This window comes from Cenococcum geophilum (assembly GCF_001692895.1).
Source record: "Cenococcum geophilum 1.58 unplaced genomic scaffold K441scaffold_67, whole genome shotgun sequence".
Taxonomy (NCBI): domain Eukaryota; kingdom Fungi; phylum Ascomycota; class Dothideomycetes; order Gloniales; family Gloniaceae; genus Cenococcum; species Cenococcum geophilum.
The window spans coordinates 677213-700807 of record NW_027137625.1 but is presented as its reverse complement, the minus strand read 5'-3'; the positions used below and the strand labels follow the sequence as shown (position 1 = coordinate 700807).

The 23595-nt window shown below is 33.0% G+C and overlaps 2 protein-coding genes across 2 annotated transcripts; one reads left to right on the top strand and one right to left on the bottom strand.

Moving 5' to 3' along the window:
- Nucleotides 1–1655: 1655 nt before the first annotated feature.
- Nucleotides 1656–1826, top strand: K441DRAFT_427272 (uncharacterized protein; the record flags this gene model as incomplete). Its single annotated transcript, XM_067641591.1, has 1 exon — nt 1656–1826. A coding segment is annotated over one exon (171 nt), but the record flags the coding sequence as incomplete, so codon positions are not given.
- Nucleotides 1827–23078: 21252 nt separating this feature from the next.
- Nucleotides 23079–23264, bottom strand: K441DRAFT_588528 (uncharacterized protein; the record flags this gene model as incomplete). Its single annotated transcript, XM_067644715.1, has 1 exon — nt 23079–23264. A coding segment is annotated over one exon (186 nt), but the record flags the coding sequence as incomplete, so codon positions are not given.
- Nucleotides 23265–23595: the final 331 nt, after the last annotated feature.

Below are 23595 nucleotides of genomic sequence, written 5' to 3'. Positions count from 1 at the left end.
CCTTTTTTCTATATCTAAAACATTCTCTATTTATAGCTTATATTCTTTATTTATTAGTTCCTAAGGTGTTGGACTTATAAGGGGATATCACGTAGCTATGGTTCGTAGATAGTATAATAATTGTTATTCTTATTCTTTGATGTTGTAGGAATAAGGAAAGGGGTGAGGAACTAAAGGTTCCTTACCGCGCTAGGGCCACGTTGACACGTGACGACCGCTTGCCTCATTCCTGACATAAGGGTATATAGAATTAAGTGGCGTTAAGGTCCATAGGGTTATATATAGGGCTTTTAGGTCTTAAAAATAGATCGCGCTTTAGGGTATATATCGATTTTGTAAAGTTTTAAACGCAAAATATAGTTAGCTTTAAAGAATAAGTCTGCTTATTATATCGGAGGTCTTTATTAATTTATTAATATATTATAGCAAATTTAGGTAAGTTTTTTTAGCAGTTCTCTACCTACTAACTATACCCTAATTTTATCCAAAATAGCTTAACGGAGAGCAGTAACTCTAGCGGCTTTATTCTAATCTAGTTTACTAATAAGGCCTAAAAATTCCAAAAAGAAGCTAGTAAAGTCTCGGTTCCGTTATTATAGGTTTTTAAGTTTAGTAACAGCTATATATTCGCGGCTAGCGTTATTATACATTTGTTCTAACAGAGAGATAAAGATTTTAAAATTAATAAAGGTGCCGTTATAGAAGAATGGGTCTATAGTTCGTGTAGCATTTTTACTTAAACGAGATATTCTATAGCTAATCTTGCTAGCTTTAGTAGGGTATTAGTTATAATTTATTAAAAATTTAAAATAAAGCTTAGTTATAAAGGGATATAGGTTATTTTTATTTTTATTAAATATTAGAGAGTTAGGGAGCTTTTTAAATTTTGTAGTAGGTACTAGGTTTATTATAGGTACGGGTTAAGCTGCTATTACTAGTTTAGGGTTTATATTTAATAGGTCGGGTTCGCATATAGTTATTTCAATTTTATTTATAGGTATTACTATTAGGGTCTTTAACGCAAGTACTGTAGCGTCGTAGAGTTCTTTACGTATTACTTTAATTAATTACTAATACTAAGCTAAGGCGTCTATAAAGGACTGTTATATTATAGTCATTTATTCCCTAACTAGGGCTATAATAGTTAACGTGGCGGATTTGAGTTTATTTGCCATTTTAAGGGTATTAGTATTAACGTAACGTAATATAAGGGCGCGAAGAGACTTTAAGGAAGATTTAAAGAAATAATATAAATTCTATCTAAATCTAAGGGTATATAGCTCTTGCTAAGAATAAGACGTTACGTAAAAAAGAGAAAGGAATAATAAGAGAATTATATAATTAAATAGTTAGGGGCTTGGTGGTTAATGCGTACGCATATACGCACGCGGTCTTTAACAGACTTTAGTAATTCGATTAATCTGGCAGAATTCGGTTAAAGCGTCGGAATTCGTCTATTAAGTGTTTTACTAAGACATTCCTACTGTAACTGGGCTAGTCCCGTTATATTTAGCTCTATAGTTTTTACAATAGAGAATAAAGAGAAAAGAAAAGAAATTCTTAAGTAAAAAGAGATTCTAATTACGGGTACAGCTACTAAGGTAGTAAAATACCTAAAAGTCTCTTCTACTACGCAGTGTACTAGCTACTAAAAATTTGGCTATATAGGAGATAGATGCTCTACTAGGGCCTATAGATTTTATGCGGCTGTATATTTATCTAAAGACCATTACTATCCTACTTGCTTAATAATGGGCAAGCCTTATAAACATACTACCCCCCTTTACATTAATTGTAAAGAAAAATACTTTACTAATAGTAAAGACTACAAGACTCTTAAAATAGCTAAACTAGTGGATACTAGCTTAAAGGATTCTATAGAAGAATAAAATAAATAGGATTCTAGAAGGAGGTAACTCCTACTAAGCTTCTAGGTAAAAGATAGTAGAGAGTAAAAAAATAGAAATAAATTGCAAAAGGACAGGGACAGGGGTTAGAATCTTTTGTTTTCTCCCATTTTCTTATTCCCTAGTAGTTGCTTATAAGTTAGTATCTTATTAAGGAACTATAAACCCCTAGTTTAGGGGTTTATAAACTACTAGGATATAGTTACTAGTATATATTAAGCTGCCCTAAGGGATTCATATATATAGGACTATAGCGCTATAGCCTAGAGGCTACATGCGTAGTATTATACGTAGTATAATATAACGGATTTAAAAACAAATAAAAAAAGGACTTCTACCTAGCCTACCCTAACCTCCCTAGACTACTATTATGGCTTTATAACGGATCTAGTTAGGGGGCTCGCTTAAGCCTTAGCACATGTATAAAGACGTATCCTTTTCCACCTCCTGCTCCTTGTCTTAATATCCTTATTCATAGATATTCCAATTATACAGGCTTGTATACGTTCTTTACGGCGCTCGTACCTCGATTAACTAAGTCCTATAACAACCACTACGTAAATTAAATAACTAGATTAGGTGCTAGGAAGAAGGGTTAAATAACTATAATAACTTAGACGATAATAAGGAGCTTAGATAACGCCTAAGAGTAGGCTTTTTTAAAAGGGGGGGGGTAATATAATGGTGCTAGAGCGCGTTACCTGCCGTATTTAACTAATTAGGATTTTCTATCCCCGGGAGGGAAAATTGCTATTAGCTTACTTACTACTAGCGCCTTAGCGGCTCCTTTATATATCGTTTACCCCTAATGCCCTTTTCTCTTCTTCTTCTCTTTACTTAGTATCTCTATTAGATAGCAATCTATAAGCTTAAAGGCATTTATACAAGCCGTTATAGGACTACTAGATTTAAAAGTATGTATACTAGGTCTTAGAGATAAGTCTCCTTAATTAACTAATTAATACCTTAACTATACTTAATAGCCTAAGGGCGAATATAAAAGTAATGCGTTAGTAACGCAGAGGATTATAAGAAAAGATTATAGATTATATCTTAGCAGTTAAAGATAACGGCAAGCTAAGGCCCTATACGCTAAATCTTATATTAAAGGTTCTACGGAATTATATAAGGAATACTAAATTGCTAATAATACTCGCGATTAATTATAGACTAGTATAAAGGCTTAGAAATGGAGTTATATAAAAATCCTTAGCTTAACTTAGGTAGCTACCAGTACGCTTCTAGTAGGCTTTTAATAGGTCTTCTAGTAATCCTCATATCTTTTCTCTAGTTATGTTTTTTCCTTATTAAGGTTTTTAGGAGTTTAAAGTAGGGATTAGATAGATAGATAATATATAGCGGTCTATTTACTTACTCGCAGAGATAGAGATATATTCTAAATAGTGTATTATATTGGGGGGTATAGGCCCGAGGAGAGGGTAATTATCTTAGCCTGCTGTATTGCATAGTAGGTTCCCTACTATCTCAAGCAGTGGTAGATAATTACACACTCATTGCCCCCCTCGGGCCTACCGCAAGCCTAAGAGGCTGCAAAATCTATCTATAGGGTGGAGGGTGGGAAAGCGAAAAGCCGAAAGGCTGATTATAATAGATATTAATGTTGCTGTTCGGAGGGAAGGCGTGACTTCGCTTTAAATAGACATTTTTATCTATTTACTTGCTCGCAGAAATAGAGATATATTCTAAATAGTGTATTATATTAGGGGGTGTAGGCCTAAGAAGAGGGTAATTATCTTAGCCTGCTGTATTGTATAGTAGGTTCCCTACTATCTTAAGCAGTGGTAGATAATTATACACTCATTGCCCCAAACAACGCGTACTGTTAGAAGCTAGCGGTACAAGGCCTGCCCTATAACTAATATAGAAGTAGGAATATATCTCGTCTTTTTTTACGCCTATAGGGTATTATTAAAAGACTATTTAGGTAACCTAGAACCTAGGTAATATTAAAGGCTGTTAATAATAAACCTAGCGGTATAAGGCCTGCGCCTAATAACCAATATAGGAGTAGAAATATATGTTGTCTCTTTACGCCTATAGAGTATTATTAATAACCGTTTGGGTAGGTAATATCGAAGGCTATTAACGACGACGACGATAGGAGAAGGAAGCTGGAAAGCGTTAATTTAAAACCTGTTGAAAAACCCTATAGGAAAAATTATTAGGAAAGACTACTTATTAACAGCTGCTGTGGAAAAGCGCGACGCGAAACTTCGCGATCCTTTAGGGGTAAAACGTTTTATCGCGACGACAACATAACGCCGTACGGCATAGTATTATTAAAGCTATAAGACGAATAAACAACAAATTCTCTATTAAATAAGCCTTATTTTAAAGCGAAAAGCCAAAAGGCTAATTGTGATAGATATTGATGTTGCTGTTCGGAGGGAAGGCGTGACTTCGCTTTAAATAGACATTTTTATATACTAATATTTCTTTAAACCCCTTTTAAAACGAGCCCTTATAATCTCCCTATTATAAGGTAATAGCGATTAGGGGCTAACTATAAGAAGGGGGGGGGGGCAATATAAGGGATATTATTGTAGTTACCTTAGTGTTACGGAACCCCACCACAGGGGCCTCCATAGGAGAGCCCCGTGCTTTTGCGTACACCTCGCGTATAGCTTATATCAGCTACGCGTAGGTATATCACCTCCTTACGCCCTTAACCCTTACGATTGATCGCGCAACGTCTTATAGACTCCTTAAATACATACACTTATAGCCACTGCCCCCGTCCCATGACATTACGTTACGCCTTTTTACTACTAACGCTTAGCCTATAACTAATTCTACGTCTTTATAATACTATAGGCGCTACTAAAAGCAGCGTATCTATAAATTACCTTACTTTATACCTCTAAGGAACCTATAATAGTAAGATAATATTTCTTACTAGCTACTATATTAAACCTAAAGAATAACCTAATACCTATACTTAACCTATAACGCCAATTAATCCTAGAAGAATTTAATTTATTAGCCTTAGCCTTAACCCCTAAGGAGACGGACACTAATAATTTTTTATTTTTTATTAACTATATAACTACGGATAAGTAAACAGAAAGGTTATTACCTATTAAAATTAAAATATAAGACGCTAAGATGTTTATAAAAATAGTAGCATAAGACCCTAATAAATACTACTACTTTTTATAGAACTATTACCTAAAGCTTATATAAGCTGAGATACATACTGCCTAAGATTATAATATTATCTAAGACCTACAAGCTTATAAGGCGCTCGCTAATAATATACGTTAAGAAACTAAAAATAACCTCCGCGTATCTAAACGCGACGTCTAATAGTTAAAGAAGGCTAAGATTGCACTAATTGCTATAGTTACTAAAAAAGAAGGCATAATTAAATACCTATAATCTTAGCTTAATAAGCACATTCGTAATAACGCTAGATACCTCTTTATTATATATAACGCCACCTAAGTCTCTATACCCCTAGCAACTTTATTTACTTAATACTTAATAAAGGGCTAGCGCTAAGCAGCTTTACCTAATAGGAACCCCTACTAAAGTAGCGATAATAAAAGCTATAATAATCGGACCTAAACTGCTACTATAGGGTCTAATATACGCTACCTTAATCCCCTAGTCTTCTAGGGAGACCGTAAAGAATATAGCTACTAAAAGATATAAATCCGTAAAAAACTAACTTAGAGCGCCTGCCTTTTTCCTATAGAAGATACTAAGATTAGCTATATTATTAGGCAAATAAAAGGTATACTATTTAATAGACTCTTCGCTTAATAGGAGACTAATGGCCCCTAAAAGTAGTAGTTCTATTAAGAAGTCCTTAATAATTTTAACCTAATATACTATAACTCTAACCTACTGGCCACCAACTGAGCTAAACTACGTGCCCTAAAGATAAGCCCTACTAAATTATTTAACGAATTCTATATTAAATTCTAAGAATATACTAGAGCCCTTACCTAAGATAATACTAAAGACCAGAAGGACCTCCTTAAAAAAGTTACTTATCGCCTTAGTTACGCAGCCGCCAGCTATAACTATAACGATATTTATAATATAGTAGCAGCTTTACGGAAAATTAAATAATAACTAAATTAGATTGTTACCGCTAACCCTTACCTAAAGACCTCTCTATAGAAGCCCTCCGGGCTTACTAAACCTACATATACTAAGCCACTAACACCTACTACCTTAAGTACCACGTGAGCTAATATTAACCTCTCTATATTAACCTTTTTGTAAAAACTCCTAGATGGAAAGCACGAGCTACTTTAAAAACTAGGACGCTGCTATAAATGCTGTTAAAAAGGCTATTATTGCGATAATCTAAACTGCCTAATAGCTAGGTTTAAAAGCTGCCGTCTAACACCTAACCTAATACCCTAAATACTAAATATATTACTATACGCCACTACCATATAAGACGAAGATATAGTAATAGCAGTAGAATTAGATACAGAAGCGGAAAACGCCAAGTTCCTACCTTAAGTCGCGAGTTAGGATGCCCTAATAATAGAAGAATCTATATATCGGCCTGCTTAATAAATAACTTAGTAATGATAAATAGACGGAAATAGATAGTTTTACCTATAATAGGAACTACTGCTAAAAAATAATATAAAAACCGTTCTATAATTAACTGCGGAACTACTAATAAATTTATAGATACCTAATTTATATGTACTTATAGCCTACCTACCTTACCCCTTACTAAAGTCCGCGCCCTATAACTCGCTAATAGTAGTTTTACCGTATAGAAGATTACTTACGTAGTATAACTCTACTTAGACATAAATGGGCACTAGAAAGAGCTTTAGGCCTATATTATATTACTTACTAACTACCCTATTATCCTTAAAATAAGCTAGCTTAAATAATATAACCCCACTATTAACTAGGAAAAGAGAAAAGTAACCTTTAACTCTAAATACTATAAAGAGACTTGCCTAGGACATGGCCTAGCCGCCTCTATTTACTTACCAGGATATTAACCTAAGAAACCCCTTATTACCCTACCTATAACTAACTACTACTATATAAGTGCCGCGGCCTTCTACCGTATAGCATATAGAAAAGGCTAGACTGTTACTATAGCCTCCTAATTATAACTATATAAGCTTAATAAAGAATAAAACTATGTCCTTTATAGTAATAGGATAGATATAGTTAACCTTTTAAAAGATAACGCCCCTGCGGAACTCTATAGACTTTTACCTTTAGACTTTAAGAAGTTTATAAAACTTAAAAAAGGACTTACTAATAAAAAACTCCGCAAGCTCCTCTTTAAGAGGTACTATAACTTTATTAACATATACTTATAAAAGAGCGTAGATATACCCCCCCCTATATTAACCTAATAACTATACTATTAACATTAAATAAGGAAAAATGCTACTTTATAAGAGACCCTACCTAATATCTAAAGACGAACTTCTAGTTATAAAAAAGTATATTAACAAATACCTTAATAAAGGATTTATTCGTCCTAGTATATCTCTAGCAGCCGCCTATATTCTTCTTACTAAGAAGCTAGGAGGAGGTATTTAATTCTATATTAACTATAAAGGACTTAACGCTATTATAATTAAGAACTAATACCCTATACCGCTTATACATAAGACTCTTAAGCGGCTTAGTTAAGCCAAAATCTATACTAAGCTTAATATTATCGCCGCCTTTAATTATCTTTAAATATAGAAAGGTAACAAATGGAAAACCGCATTTATATTACGCTTTGGCTAATTCGAATATACTATTATACCCTTTAGCGTATATAACGGCCTAGGCACCTTTTAAAGCTATATTAATAACGCCTTATAGGACTACCTTAATGACTTCTACTCTGCGTACCTAGACGATATACTTATTTATAGCAACGACTCTTTTAAATATACTAGGTATATTTAAAAAGTCCTAGAGCGCCTTAAGGACGTAGAACTTCACATTAATTTAAAAAAGTATAAATTCTTAGTTATAGAAGTAAAATACCTTAGACTAATTATTACTACTAAGGGTGTCTATATAGACCCTAAGAAAGTACGTATAATTACTAAATAGTAAGCCCCTAACTATATTAAGGACGTATAAGCCTTTCTTAGTTTTACTAACTTCTATTAGAAATTTATATACAACTTCTTAAGCGTAGTAGTACTACTTATAGCAATAATGCGAATAAAGGGCCTTTCTATAAAAGGAAGAAAAATATACCTACGTTTTACCTAAACGCCTAAATATAAGAAGGCGTTCTAAGACCTTAAAAATGCTTTCACTAAAGCACCTATCCTAGCTTACTTTGCACTAGGATAATAACTCTACCTTAAAACCAACTCCTTAGACCACATTAACGCAGGTATTCTTTCTTAGATAGGTAATAATAGCCTCCTTTACCTAGTTATATTCTACTCGTTTAAGCTTATACTATAAGAATATAACTATAAGATCTATAATAAGGAACTTCTCGCGATTATATAAGCGTTTAAGGAATTCTAACTAAAACTCTCCTTAGTAAAACCTAATTAGCTAACTAAAGTCCTTACAGACTATTATAACTTTAAATACTTTATAACTATAAAGTAGCTAAACTAACGCTAAGTATACTAGAATAAGTTCCTCTCTAATTTTAACTTTAAAATTATATATAGACCGGGAGTATAAAGTACTAAGCCGGATAGCCTAATATGCCGCTTATAAGACCTCCCTTAGTTAAAAAAAAAAGACCTTTAAAATTAGTTCTAGTAATAGACGATCCTAAAAGTACGGAATTTGGCCCTAGGTATGCTACTTATAACAGAGCTAATAGTATCTTAGCTTTATATTATAGAACTAAAGTTACCTCCTAAAATTAATAAGCTTATTACTACGGTATATAACACCTCTATTAACTTATTACTATATTAACTTATTACCGTAAAGACTGTTAGCGCCTATACGCTACCTACTAACCTCTAAAGCCTAGGCTAGATTAATATAGCAGCCTTAAAAGTAAAAGAGAATAGACTCTACTATAGAGGCCGCCTATTTATCTCTAACTTAGAAAACTTATAACGGCAACTAATCTAAATAGCCTATAACCTCTAGTTAAGCGGCCACTTAGGTAAAAGAGGAACCTATAAGCTCCTTAGCTAATACTACTTCTAGCCTAAAATAATAGACTTAGTTAAACGCTTTATAGGTGCCTACTATAGTTATAAGCGTACTAAGGCCTTTAATATAAAGTACTAAGGACTACTATACCCCCTACTAGTACCTATATAACAATAGGCGGATATTGCTATAGATTTTGTTATTAACCTACTACCCTATAAACGATATGGCCGTACCTATAAGAACATCCTTATAATAATATACCAACTTATAAAAGAGCGCCACTACGTCCTAACCGAAGGCGTAGCCGTTAGCGACGTTATTAACGCCTTTCTTTATAAAGTTTACCGACTATATAGGTTACCTAACTCGATTACGTCTAACTAAGGCATATAATTTAACTCTAATATATAGAGATAAATCTGCCAACGCCTTAGCATCTTTATTAAGATATTTATATCCTTTTATTATAAAACTACCAGATAACCGGAAAACGCTAATGCCAGTATAAAAGTGTACCTACGATAGGTAGTTGCCTATAGTTAAGATAACTAGGTAGATTACCTCTTACTAGGTAAATTTATAGCAAATAACCACGTCTTAACTACTATAGGACTTACCCCGTTCTTCGCAAATAAGGGTTATTACCCTTAATCCGGTATAGAGCTACCAGAACCTATTAATAAGAAACTGCTATATAGAAAACGCCTTAAGATGCTACTTACTGACTAGTATATAGACTATATAAAAAATCTACTTAACTACTGCAAGGGAGAAATGGCCTGGGCTTAAGCAAAGTAGGCCTACTTCGCCAACTATTATAGAACGCCACCATTGAAGATATGTATTGGCGACTAGGTATAGCTAAATGTATATAATATCTTTATATAGAGGCCTATAAAGTTACTTAATTATAAAAACCTTAGCCCCTATCTAATTAAACGAGTTGTTAATAAGGGAGCTGTATATAAGCTAGAACTCCTACCTACTCTAGCTACCTATGGAATATAGCCTATATTTTACCTATAGCTACTACACCTCTATTAGCCTAACCCCTTACTAGGGTAGATATAGCCTAAACCCCTATTAATACTAATCCGAGATAAGAATAAAGATAAGAACTATAAGGAGTAGATTATTAAATAAATTATTAACTCTAAATACTTTAGTAAAGGTAGAGGATAACGGCTCTACTATAGAGCTATATATATAGGATTTAATATAAATTAGCCAGAATGGTAACTATAGAAAGACTTTAAAAATGTAAAGGATCTAATTAGCGACTTTTACTATATAAACCCATAGAAACTAGGCCTAAGTAGAGATTTTATACCTAATCCTCTATAGGAGCCCTTATAGAGTTAAACCGTTATATATTACCATATAAGGGTAAATTGCCGTTAAATTATAGTAAAGTGCGATTATATAACCGGAATATTGTTAAGATATCTAGGAACTTTAACCGGCGGTTAAAGTTATCTAATTAGTTAGATTTTTAAATACTAAGCCCTATTATATAACATTATTTTAAGCCTTTAGCAATACCTCCCTTTTTTCTTTTCTATACCTTAAGTGTCCCTTTTATATATATATAGTAACCATAGCGTCGCCGGAGCTCCGCCTTTATAGAAGGGGGAGTAGTATTATAGAACCCCACCGCAGGGGCCTCTATAGGAGAGCCCCGTGCTCTTATATATACCTTACGTATAGCTTATATTAGCTACGCGTAGGTATATTACCTCCTTACGCCCTTAACTCTTATAATTGATCGCGTAATATCTTATAGACTTCTTAAATACATACGCTTATAGCCACTGCCCCCGTCCTATAATACTTAGGTTACTCTTAAGGCAATTCCTAAACACCTCTTAGATAGTTACTAGTTATATATTAAAGGTATATGCCTATAGTATATAGTCTCTATAATCCTAAAGGCCTTACCTCTTTTAGGATTCGTCTCTCTTACCAATTTATTCTATTCTATAATTATATTCCTATGGCCCCCTATCTATAAAATCCCCTTATACTCTACGAAGATATTACTAGTATAATTTTTCTTAAAATCTTTAAATATGTTAGGGTAGAGAAAAATATTAAGGAAGTGGTAAAATCGTACTAGTTATAGAGGTTAAGGCCTTAGTTAGTATAAAATAGTTTTTTAGGCCTTTTGTTACGAACGCTTTAAGTATAATGTTACGACTACTTGGAGAAGAGTTAGAGGAAGCTAGTTAGTTAATACAAGCACGGTCCAGGATGGAACCCGTGGAACTATATAACGAGGAATGGTAGCTAAGGTTACATGACGTACTACATATTAAACGCGAGGAACGAGAGGAACTTATATACCTTATGTATAACACGTACATTACATATAAGAAGGATTTTATAGAAGTATAGTTGTGTATTTAAGGACCCTTAGTCCCTACCTAAATAGTTTCTTCCTTATAGTAATTCTTAGAATACAATTAGAGTTAATCTGTTAGGCAACTACTCTACCAGTTATTATTACGTTGTTAACTTACTTACAATACCTATATACCTAGCCTATTAACAAGTCCACCGTAGTTCCTACTATAAGGCTCCATTATATAATTACTACTATAGTTACGGTTTTAATAAGTTAAATAATATACCACCGAAAGCAGCTACTATAACGCCGTTAACGGTAGCAACCACTTTAAGGTTAAGTAGAGATATAAGTATATAAGATACTAACTCACAACTAGTTACGGTTAGGTAGTTATAGGAAATTGTTAATAGGTTAAATAAGAACAACTAAATACTTAAGGAAAGACTTAATGGGATTAGAGTAGTAAAGGTTAAGTTACCTTTAATTAAACGATTCTTAGGGGAGAGATTAAAGCTTAAAGGATTCCTAATGTAAATGTATTTTAAAGTTATATAAGAAGGGGCTAAGTTAGCCATAATAATGGATTAGATAGCCTACGCAGGACTATTCCTATTAGGTTAGGCACTTAAATAGTTTAAACCCTATTTAATGGAAATATAGACTAACGGAATAACTACTACTAATTAAGAGGTACGATTTATGTTTTTTAGCTAGGTAGAATTCGCGGAACAATTAATATAGATATTTAGGGACCTAGAAGCAATAACTATAGCGGAGAGAAAGCTTTAGAACCTAATATAGTAAACTTTAGTAATTAAGTATATAATATAGTTTTAAATACTTGCTATATAGGTCAAATGAAATAATAAGGCGCTTATGGCATAGTATAAATAGGGACTTAAGGCTAAAGTCTAGGACGTAATTATTCTAATGGAAGATATAGACACCCTAAGGGAATTAATAGATTAAGTAATTAAGATTAATAATAGGATCTTCTAAAGGGAATAGGCTAAGAGAGGCTAGGATAGAGTTTTATAGTTATATAAGATGTAAAGTACGTAATAACTAAAGCTAAGTTAGAAACTATAGTATAGCGTAGAGCTAATAGACCTAAGTGGTATTAAAGAAACCTATAAGAGATAGGGAAAGTAACTATAGAAACCTAGAAGTTAAGGATTAAGTAATTATAGGACTAAGGAGTGTGGGCTAAACTAAGGATCTTAATAGCAGAAGATATTTAAGCGAACTCTATAACAAAAATAATGGTTTAAAGATAAAGCTTATATAAATTGCGGAAAAAAGGGTTATTTTGCTAGAGACTATAGAAGTGGTTAGAGTTACTATATAGTAAAGAGAACTAGACTAATAGTATATAATATATATGTATAGAGGGATAATAGTATACTATAAGGAACAAAAGAGTGTTTAATTAGAAGTTTTGCGTTTTATTATAATAACGTATACTAAATTTATAAAGATGCTAAGTACGGTATAAGCTATTAGCCATAAGAGCTAGAGTTAAGAGGACTTAAAAGAACTAAAGAGTTAGATAAAGAATAAGATTAACTCTATAAGCTAGATTAAGATATTATAGTAATATACGGATAATAATTAGTAACAATAACAATAAAGTCGGAGTACTTATTAATTAATAGTAATAAGGACAGTAAAGGAACCAACTAAGGGTATCTAAACCTTAATAATATAATAGAAGTAGAGACTAAGACCGCTATAGAGCAAGGTTTAGTAACGGGTATTATAACACCGTTGGATACGGCATCTATTACTTTATAAGATGGAAGGAGTAATATTTAGAAATAATTAAGTAAGCAAATAACTGCTAGTGCTAGCTTACCACTTAATAAAGATAAAAGGCTAAAGGCTTAAGATTCTTAAGATAAGATAAGGTATACTTAAGGACCTATAACGGACGATAACTAATAGAGCAGAGTAGTAGCTTAGTTTAAGAATATATGAATAAGCTTAGGATAAGTATTCCTAATGGTATAAGATTCTTAAGACGAGATAAGTAAGATCTAGGACTCTTAAGACAAGATAAGGATACTAGTAAAGCCTAATTAGACTAAGGCTAGAGCGCAGCTTAAGAAAGAAGTAAGCTTAGGATTAAAGAATCTAAGGGGTTAAGAGTTTAAAGTATAAATAAGGACGCCTATAAACAAGAAGTAAGCGGCTTTGCTATAAATTAGAGAATCTGCAATATAAACAGTAGTTAGATTGGGAGACAGATATATAGACCTAGAAGACTTACTAGTTAAATAAGATATTCAGACTAAAGATTAAGAGTTTAATACTAAAATTAAAAAGCAAGAAGACTTTAAGGATTTACTTATAAGACGTAAAAGGAGAGAAACTATAGAGGAATTTAGAGTAAGAATTACCTTATAGCAAGAAAAGAAACTAGATAAGAGATTTAGTATATTAGGACGTATAAAGGATAGAGTACTAGTATAAAGAATTACTAATAGGCTAAGAATAGGCATACTAAGAGCCAAGTAGCTTACTAAACTAGAAAATAAAGAGGATCTAAGAATTCCTACTAGGTTTAAAGAACGATATATAAAGGGCTATTATAATATAGTAATAAGAAGATACTTCCTTACGGATAAGCTGTATATACTCTAGCAGCTATACTAAAAGTAGTATAGATAACAACACAATAATAAGTAGGAAGATTTCTATATATGGTTAGACGAAAAAGTTATCTAAAACTACCTAATTATGGAAAAAGTAATAAATCATATTAAGGGAGCCTTAATTATAATATTAAAGGATCTAAAAGAACAGTTAAAGGACTAGAGAAGTAAGAGACGCATCTTAGTACCTATAAATAAAGTTATAACGTTTAGATTAGAGTAATAGAGGTTTAAACTTAAAGATAAAGATAAGTTAAGAGTTAACCTAAAGCACCTAGTATACTATACGCTATTATGGATTGCATATATAGACAATATATGCAAGATATATAAAAATCCAAAGGAAAAGAACCGGAAATACCCTATAAGGATATACTAAATAACAGATAAATAACAGTATAGGAATGCTAAGTATATATATAGATGGCATCTAGTAGAAGTCTAAGAGGAAGAAGATTTAATACTTTAACTAGGAAGATTCCTTACGGAAGAATGCTTAAATGGATAATAATAGTAGGAATATCTAGAGAATACCTATTTATAGTATATTAAAGATAAAAAGCGAACTAGGTATTAGCTAAAGAATAAGCTAAGTATAATAGGATTAAGCAGCTAATAGTTGGGAAAAGTAGAGGCCTATAGGACTAGAGGGAACCAGTGGTAGAGCCTTAGACCCTTAAAGGAATTTAAGGACGACACCTAAATCTAAGAATTAAATAGTAAGATTAGCAGTTTAAAGCGTTGGTAAATAGTGGAGTAATAAGAAACTATATCTTACTAATAGTAGTTAAAAGGATGGGGCTACCATATAGGTAAAAGGAGCACCCTTATCTACTAGTAACAATTTTAGGAGATTTAATAGCCTAGAAAGGAGGTATTATTAACCTTAAAATAGGACTAATTTAGATAACTATTAAAGGAAGATAAGTTAAGATGTCTTTTAATATATTACCATTAGGGAATAATAAGGCAGTGTTAGGAATGCCTTAGTTATAGGAATATAATCTAAAGATTAATTAGGTTATAAGTTAGGTTAATATTAGAGATATACGATAATATAAGATGTAATAATAAACTAAGTTAGTATAGTACTAAGTCGGAGCGATATATAAAGAGACTAAGTAAGGCTTAAGTTATGTACTAAAGAGATACTATAAGTATAGCAAGAAACTATAGTTACTAGAAAGTGAAAAGCTATTAAATTATACAGTATAGGACTATAAGATAGAGCTAGAACTAGAAATAAGTTTAAGGTTCTACCTAACCTATAAGTTAACAGAAAAAGAGTTATAGGCATTTAAGGAGTTTGTCCAGAAAAATCTTTAAAAAGGATATATTAGACTATTGCAGTTATTAGTAGGATATCTAGTACTATTCGTACTAAAGAAGAATGGAAAACTTAGGCTATATATTAACTATAGAGAGTTAAACAGCATTACTAGGAAGGATAGGTATCTTTTACCCTTAATTAGCGAAATCTAAGATAGGATTGGTAATGCGTAAATCTTTATAAAGATAGATCTAAGATGGGCGTACTATTAGATTAGGATTAAGGAAGGCGATAAATAGAAGGCAGCCTTTAGGTTAAAAGAAGGACTATATAAACCACTAGTTATGCAATTTGGGCTTATAAATATACTAGCAATATTTTAGAAGCGTATTAACAACATATTAAGAGAATACTTAGATGAATTTATTATAGTATATCTTAACGATATTATTATCTACTTAATAAGTAAGGAAGAATATGGAGAACACGTTAAATGGGTCTTAAAGAGACTATAGGAAGAATAGATGCTAGTAGCAATTAAGAAATACGAGTTTTTTACTAAGAAGACGGATTTTGTTAGATTTATTATTAAACTAAGCTAACTTAGTATAGATCTAAAGAAGATTGAGGCTATAGTGAATTAGTAAGAACTAGAAAATGTAATATAGTTAAGGTTATTTCTAGGGTTCTGCAACTACTGTAGAAGGTTTATAGCTTAATAGTTAAAGGATATTAAGCCACTTATAAGACTAATAAAGAAGAAAGAACTATAGGTATGGGGAGAGGAATAAAAGGAACTATTTAAGAGAATTAAATAGTTATTTACCTAGGAGCCAGTTCTTAAAATCTATTAACTATAGTTAGAGATAGTGGTTGAAACGGATGTATTAGACTATGCACTAAAAGCGTGCTTTCTATAGAAATATAAGAATAAATAGCACCTAGTAGTATACTATAGTTAAAAGATAATACTACCAGAACTAAACTATAACATCTATAATAAGGAGTTATTAGGTATAGTTACAGTATTAAAGAAATAAAGGTTATTCTTATAAGGTATAAAGAAACTATTTATAGTTAAGATAGATTATAAGAACCTAATGGGGTTCCTAATAATAAAAGAACTTAATTATAAATAGGTTAGATGGGTGGAGATGCTTACGGAATACCATTTTAAGATTTAATATACTAAGGGTATAGAGAATGTATAAGCAGATGCTCTAAGTAAAAAGACTAAACTATAGAATAACGAAAAGCTATTAGGGGCTTTATTGCGAAAAGATATAGATAGATTAATTAGATATAACTATCCGAAAATTATAGTAATATAAGAAGGGTAAATCCACGATTTACTAGAGAGCGATTGGATATAAAAGATTTAAGATATATAGGCAGAGGATCTAGACTTAGAGCAGTACGAAAATTAAGAAGTGATATATGTACTAAAATCTATTGTAAAGGGGTTTATTAAGTTATTTTATAAAGGACTAACTTAAGGATATAACGAAGCTATAGGCTTAGTGTTAAGACTTTAAGAGAAGTATATTATTAATAGAATCTAGGGACTAGCTAGGTAAGTTATAAAAGAATATCTAGATTGCTAAAGGAATAAACCGACGAGGCATAAGCTATATAGAGAGCTATAACCTATTAAAATACTAGAGAGACTATAGGAGGTTATATTATGGGACTTTATTATTAAGTTATTAAAGTTAAGAGATCCTATTACCGGATAAGATTATAATGTAATTTTAGTAATAGTAAATAAGCTTATAAAGTGGGGATACTTTATAGTATATATAGAAGAAATATTAGTGGAAAATATTATTAGAATTTATATTAAAGAAGTATTTATAAGATATAGAGCACTAAGCAAGATTATATCGGATAGAGATCCAAGATTTATAGTAGTATTTTAGAAAGTATTCTTAGCAGAGTAAGGGGTTTAAGCAGCAACTTCTATTATATATTATTTATAGATAGACGGTTAAATAGAAAGATTAAATTAGATACTAGAATAGTATCTAAGGTATTATATTAATTATGTATAGAATAATTGGGTATTACTATTACTAGTTATATAGTTTGCATATAATGTAACACCACAAGAAGGAATAGGCACGTTACTATTTAAGGCGAATTACGGATATAAGCTAAGGACCTTATTATTACCATACTAAGTAAAGAAGATAAGTAGCACAGCTAAGTAAAGAATAAAGAGTTTAATAAATCTTTATATAGACCTTATAGAAATAGCTAAGGGAGTATAGTAAAGAATAAAAAGGTATTATAATGCTAAAAGATCTAAGGGACCAGATCTTAAGGAGGGAGATAAAGTATAGCTACTATATAAAAATTTTAAGAGTTAACGACTAAGTAAGAAGTTAGACCACGTTAGACTAGGACCTTTTAAAATTGCGCAGAAAATTTTACCAGTTACATTTAAGTTAAACCTATCAGCTAGAATAAAGATTTACCCTATATAGCATATTGTAATGCTAGAGCCAGTATATAGAGATGTTAAGTCACTAGTTTATAAAGTAGACACGTATAGAGAATAAGAGGAAGATAAATAGTAAGTTTTAAAGATCGTTAGCTATAAGGACGTAGATAATAAAACATAGTATAAAGTAGAGTAGATAGGCTATAATAAGACTACCTAGGAACCACTAGAGAACCTAAAGAACGCTATAGGAAAGGTATAGGAGTATTAGAAGAAAAAAGGTTAGGTAATATTAATAAAGAGGAACTGCTAAAGAATAAGTTACCTAAGGGGGACCTAGGAAGAGCAACTGCTAAACTACTTAGAGTTATTTCCTTCTCTATTGGGGGAGAATCTGTTTTTTTATTACCAAGTTCCTATAGACCTTATTTTATAAGTTTCCACTTCTTAAAATAAACCTTCTTGCGAACTTTCTTAAGACAAAGTAAATAGGTAGACACCGCAATGCGAGTATCTAGGGCCTTCTATTCTGTATCTTAAGAACGCTTAAGCTCTACAAGGGCCTACACTAGGTTACTATTAAGCTTTATAGCAGTAGATTAAACACAAGACCCTATAATAAATTACTTAGGGAACTTAAAGACTATTAAGAGTTATAGGACGCGTATACTTAGCGTCAGAAATAGAGCAAACATCGTAAGACGATTAAATGTTTGCTTTAGTATACTCTAAGTAAGAAAAGGGTTAATAAGACAAAGGACTCGCTAGCGCGATATATACTAACCCCTCTTTCGCACAATAAGAATATGGAAATAGTATTATTTTACTAAGCGATAATATTACAGTAATAGTGTAGGCACGACGTTGCGCGTATAAAGAAGAAGAGGCTTTAGGCATTATAAGTAACAATATTAACTAAATTAATTAGACGGATATTATACCTCTAGTAAACAACTTAGAGATACTAGGTATCTTTAAGGACGAAGATAAAAAGGAGGGAGATAGTGTTACGAACGCTTCAAGTACAATATTATAACTACTTAGAGAAGAGTTAGAGGAAGCTAGTTAGTTAATATAAGCACGGTCTAGGATAGAACCTATGAAACCATATAATAAGGAATAGTAGCTAAGGTTATATAACGTGCTACGTATTAAACATAAGGAATAAGAGAAACTTACGTACCTTATATATAACACGTATATCACGTATAAGAAGAATTTCATAGGAGTATGGTTATGTATTTAAGGACCCTTAGTCCCTACCTAGATAGTTCCTTCCTTATAGTAATTCTTAGAATATAATTAAAGTTAATCTATTGGGCAACTACTCCACTAGTTATTATTATGTTGTTGACTTACTTGCAATACCTATATACCTAGCCTATTAATAAGTCTACCGTAGTTCCCACTACAAGGCTCCGTTATACCTTTGGTATAATTATTAAGGTATTAATTTCTTTACTATTATAGTGGATTTTAATAGAGTATATAACTGTTTTAAGTTTAGATATATAGTTGTTTTATAAAATAGAAAGGCTAGTATAGGGGTTTAGTGTTTTAGAAGAAATTTAAAAGGTTAGGTTTTAGCGTTTTAATGCCTAGCTACTTTATAAATAGTCTTTCTAAACAACTTTTTTCTATACCTTTTAATTTTTATTAGTTCGTGTATATTATAACGTAACTTACTAGGTTATAACGGACCACCTAGTTATAATGGAAATCTAACCGCCTTTCTAATTAGGAAAAGCGGTTTCCTATCTTAGTATTCTGTCGGAAAATATTAGTAGCCTTATAAACATTACACTTTATCTATCTTTATTATTAACCTTATTAACTATACCTTATTGGCCTTAAGCTCCTAATATAGAAGATAAGATATAGTGTAACCGACTACCTGACCTTGCATATTACCCTGTTTTACCTGCGTCAGCACTACCCTCGTATGTCTCGGATACGTTTGAAATGAGTTATGGGCTTCGGAGTTAGGGGTCTACTTTCATGTATTTATACCACTTGATTTCCATAGATTTACAATTAAGTCGCTCATTTAATTCTCCCATACTGCAAAGCTTACAGTTATGAGCCCGGCCTGCCTACCGTACTGCATCTGATCTGTACGTTCAGCGCTTACTAAGCAATCAATTGCTACCTCGTTTAAGAAGTCACTACTTCTTCCACCTTTGCAAGTGTTTCAAGCTTCTTCCGGGTACTGCTCTTATACTTGTGATTACCTTTATTTACTAAACGGACGGACGATTGAACATCAATTGCATTGAACATCGATCGAACCGAACCGAACCTGACCGTATGAACCCGACCGTACGAACCCTAACCTCCTTTAACCTAGATACACAACCATTTGATAGAGTTGACCTATCCACTATAGCGTAACGACCTCATATGGCGTCCAAGTGAGAGCCTAGCTAGCGCGATAGCCCGAGCACAGAGCCAGAGCGAGATGCCAGAGCACGGAGCTAGAGCAGAAGCTAGCTTGGATATACTGATGGTGAGAGACAAGGATATTGGGAAGACAAGGAAGGCACCAGACCGACGGCAGCTAGAGGACCGTCGCCAAAACTAGACAACCGTTCGAACGACTAGCTAGCGAACACCAGAGCCTTAATATAGGCCTGTCACCAAATCAAATCAAGGCCTCCTGGGGAGGCACCAACACTACAATCAGTCGCAGCTATTACGCTGTAGACGCCTTCCGTTACAACTAGTCGCAGCCGTTACGCTGCAGACGCCCTACCAAAAACCAGTCTACTATAGACAACCAGTCGCAGCCATCACGCTGTAGACGCCCTTCCGAAACGCCAGCCTACATTAGCACCAGCCTCATCGGCACCAGCCTTATCGGCACCAGCCTTATCGGCACTAGTTGCGACGACCGCAACGTCACCAGATATGATGTCTTAACGTCACCAGAGTCACTAAGTGACTACCTCCAGATCTACCTCGATTACAGCTCATATGGCTACAGCCTAAATGACTACCTTGAATATAGATTGAATATCTACAACGAGTATAGATTAAACGTCTACCTCGAGCACGGATTGATTGACTGCCTCGAATGCAGATTAAAATACTATACCTAGATTAAATGATTTAGTAGAGTCTCCTACAAAGGATGCTAAATATCTACCTCGACTATAGATCAAAAAGATCTACCGCGAGCACAGATTAATTGACTGCCTCGAATGCAGATTAAATTACTGCACCTCTTTAAATACAGTCTCCTAAGAGGCTAGGGAGGACACCTTTTTAAATATAGTCTCCTAAGAGGCTATAGAGGACATCTCTTTAAATATAGCTCTATGTTTAGAGATATAAAGCTAGGGAGTATAGTTTCTGCCTTTATTTTTCTTTCTATAGCTTTGACTACACCGTTAAATCTGGGGGGGTGTGTAACCGACTACCTGACCTTGCATATTACCCTATTTCACCTACGTCAGCACTACCCTCGTATGTCTTAGATACGTTTGAAATAAGTTATAGGCTTCGGAGTTAGGGGTCTACTTTTATATATTTATACCACTTGATTTCCATAGATTTACAATTAAGTCGCTTACAGTCACCTCCGAAAGATCGTTTAATCGCGCTAAGCTCCTAAATAGCCGGCATCGCACCCTACTAAAATTTGTATAAGGTATAATGCTAGCTATTTAAAGACCTAGCAACTATTAGTAAACAGCCATAAGTAGCTTAAAATAAAGCTTAAGTTTAGCCTAATTAGGATAATTATATAGGATCTTCTGTGGTGTTTTCTATAGCTTCTAGTAAACGCACTAAGCTAGCTAAGCCACTAACGCGTCCTAAACCATTAAAGAAACGCTCCTATTTAATATTAACACCCTTTATACCAGCACCTAAGAAAGTAAGACCTAGGGTAGCGCCTTAACCTACACGTGTTTCCCTACCTTTACGCCCTAAAGTATTACCAATTACGCTATTACTGCTAGCGTCTACCTAGCCCCTAGTAGATATAGATGCAGAAGATAATAATAAGGGAGAGGAGGAGGTAGAGGATAATGATATAGAGGAGCCGCCGGAGCTGCTAGCGGTAGTATATTTTATAAGTATATAGAAGGCATTTAATAGAAAGGAGGTTCTACCTAGGTCTTAATTAGCAATATTAGACTAGAATATACTCTACCTAACTACAATTAAGGCTTAGAGGGAAAAGCTATTAAGGGATTTTTTACTACGGAAGTTTAGAGTTTAGTAGCTTAAGGTAATTACCTTATATAAGAACGCGTGAGCTTATAACTTCTATTAATAGTAGATTAATAACTATAAGGACCTCTAGCAGGCGGTTAAGATTATAAAGGAGTGGCATTTACGCTAGCTATTAAAATCCTTAAGGCTTAACTTTATATTAAGTTTAGTTAAGGAGAAAAAGGTAATTTTAGCGACACCTATACCTACATTAAGTTAGCAAGTAGGTAATAGATTAGGAGGAAGAAGGACCGCTATATAAGCTTAACTTAATAATTTACCTAAGTTACTTACTGCTAAGGAGGACGCTGGTAATTACGTTCCTAGGATAGCTAATAGGTGGTCTTATTTAAATAAGCACTATAGTAACTATCCTATGACTTATTAGCGTAATAGTCGATTATTAACCTTACCAGATTACGTCCTCTATTATTACCCTATTAGCTTAGAAAATATAGCGTATTAAAACCGTAAGATATTAAAGGAAGAGTCTACCATAGATCAGCCTTTATAGAATATTATTATTTAGCTTATAAACTAGAAAGAGAAAGGCTGTAAAAGTAATAAAATAGAGTAGCTAAAGGAGAAGGATAATACCTTTAACAGTCTTCTTAAAGCTCTGCTATTTAAGGAGCTTAAGTCTTAGTCTTAGCCTTAACCTTAGCTTCCTATATATACTCCGCACTACCCTTTATATCTATATTTAACGGTTAATTAGCCTTATAATTCTAGCCCTATCCGGTTAGAGACAGACCTAATTAAGCTGCTTAGATTCTTCTTTAAATAGCTTGCTAATTAGCTAAGGTTTAATAATAAGCAGTAGAGAGAGTTTTTTAAGCCAATTAAGATAAGGTTAATAGACGAGATATAGAATATTAACATATTAAAGGCGTTAAAAAGGGAGGGCAAAGGCATAACCAATAAGATATAGGAGAGGTATAACTTTAAGATAGGAATATTAGCAAGGATAAGAGGCAAGATCTCTACCTTTAAGCTATTAAGGCAGTAAATAGATTTAAACTATATATCCTACGTTTCTATAATGCGCCTCCGCGTAAGCTCCTATTAATTAACTAATGGTAAAGTATAGAAACGCCTTAAAGCTCTTAAACGTCTCTGCTAGTTAATAGTTCCTTTTAACCTATGCCTTAAGGTCCTTAAACATTGCCTTAATTAGGTTATAATCTAGTAAGTATAGTGGTAAGAATATAAGTAGTACGCCGTGCTCCTTATATAAACTACGGATTTGTGCTAACTTATAAATTAACGCGTTATCTAGAATAAGAATAGATCGCGGCCTAAGATATAGTGTATAATAAGGGAGCACCTACTACTCTAGAAATAGCTTAAAGATCTCTACCATAATTAAGCCTTAGTAGATAAGGTAGCTTAGGTATCTGTTAACTAATAGCGCTAGTAGGATACTCTACTTCTCTAACCTCTTAAATGGGCGAGAGACCTTATACTCTCTTCTAATTAGCGCCTAGCTAAACTTCCTATTACCTATCCTTTTGTTAGAAGCCAACTTATTAAGGAAGACTAGCTAGTCTACCATCTATATTACCTGTCTACTAATCTATAATATATAAAGCTCCTAACTTCTCTCTGCCGCGCGAGCCTTAATGGCCTTCCTTAACCAGTAAGCTCTTAATAAGGTA